At 36.4% G+C, this 1323-nt stretch overlaps 1 protein-coding gene across 1 annotated transcript in view; it reads right to left on the bottom strand.

The window, feature by feature from the left end:
- The window catches only part of EPS15 (epidermal growth factor receptor pathway substrate 15), a 225135-nt gene that overhangs the window by 169788 nt on the left and 54024 nt on the right, over window positions 1-1323 (bottom strand). Inside the window, exon 2 of the mRNA XM_012639346.1 lies at window positions 177-218. Within this exon, the coding sequence (XP_012494800.1) occupies window positions 177-218 (42 nt within the window). The remainder of the gene's footprint in view (window positions 1-176; window positions 219-1323) is intronic.

The raw sequence follows: 1323 nt of genomic DNA, 5'->3' as shown, positions 1-1323 counted from the left end.
CTTTTCTGGGAACTTGTCAAAAGCATTAAGTACTCAAAGTAGGAGGCTAAAGCACAAGAATTTGAAAACTAGATGTCAAAATTCATCTACCTAGCTGGCAATCTACATGCATACAATCAAAAATTGACAGTCCATGTTATGTTCAATCTAGGAAAACAATGAAATTTAAATCTTACCTGTCTATAGTATTTTTCATATACAGGATTCCCACTTGATAACTAAAATAAATAAATAAAATAGAAATTATATGCTATTCAATAACTTACATTAACATATTTGGCATTCATTCAACAGATATTTGAGAAACAAAGATGAATAAGATACCCTTGATTTCAAGAAGTTTGGTTTTGTTTCTTCTTGGGAGGGGGCTGAGAGACAGAATAAAGAAAGACAGGCACATGGGTTACTAAGAACCAAGTAGACAAGAAATATAACAAGAATCTTAAATTTATTTTTTACATCAGAACTCTTTGCCTTATACAATTTTATCCCCAAACCCAACATATAACAAATATGGGTGAAATGCTTTGGTTAAAGCCACTGGAGAGGTCCAAAGCCCCAAGCACTGATCCTCTACCCAAGTACCCAAGGTACCTACGAATACAGTTCAAAAACCACTTCAATAAAATAATCAAAGGAATATGCAAACTGATAAAGAAAAAGATGACAGTGATGTCATCAGATCTGAATTGCTTACAGGCAGGCAGTGCCATTAAATTCACACAACAGTTCAATGGGTTCCTTGGTCAGCTGATAAACAAACTTAGTATCTCATCTAAAAGGCAGCTTAGTAGTATCAATGTTTAAAGGCTCAGGTTTGCCTGCACATCAATGGGTAAAAGTGTTCTGGAACCAGGATTGCAGTCCAGGAAGGCTTCATGGGGGTTGACACAGAGCAGGAATTTGAGGTATGGAGAAGATGGGGAGAGGGTGATTCTACACAGAGATAACAGCATGCACAAAGGCATGCAATCAAAAGAAAACATAGTTATGTCTGTAAAGAACAGCCAGGAGTTCTGAATGGTAAAAGGGATGGGAAATAAGATTGTGAAGTTTTAAGACAACTTATAAAGTGCCTCATCTGCTAGGGCAGAAGTAAAGAAAATGAGGATGGAAAAGGGGACAGATTCAAGAGTTATTAACTTGGTATTAACTCTTGGTATTAGGTAATAATTTACCTGGAGAGACAAAGTAGAAGCAGAATATAGGGGGCTACTTATGAAGTAATTTTAACAGTCCAGTTAAGGATCGAAGGCAATGGCAGAAAAGAAGGGTATGGTTTGAAGAAGAGTTTATAAGATAGATTTGACAGGACTTAGGTGG

Source organism: Propithecus coquereli, unplaced genomic scaffold (assembly GCF_000956105.1).
Source record: "Propithecus coquereli isolate 6110/MARCELLA unplaced genomic scaffold, Pcoq_1.0 Scaffold14, whole genome shotgun sequence".
In the NCBI taxonomy this organism is placed as follows: domain Eukaryota; kingdom Metazoa; phylum Chordata; class Mammalia; order Primates; family Indriidae; genus Propithecus; species Propithecus coquereli.
Note: the sequence above shows the minus strand (reverse complement) of the source record. Positions and strands in the feature narration are given on the sequence as shown.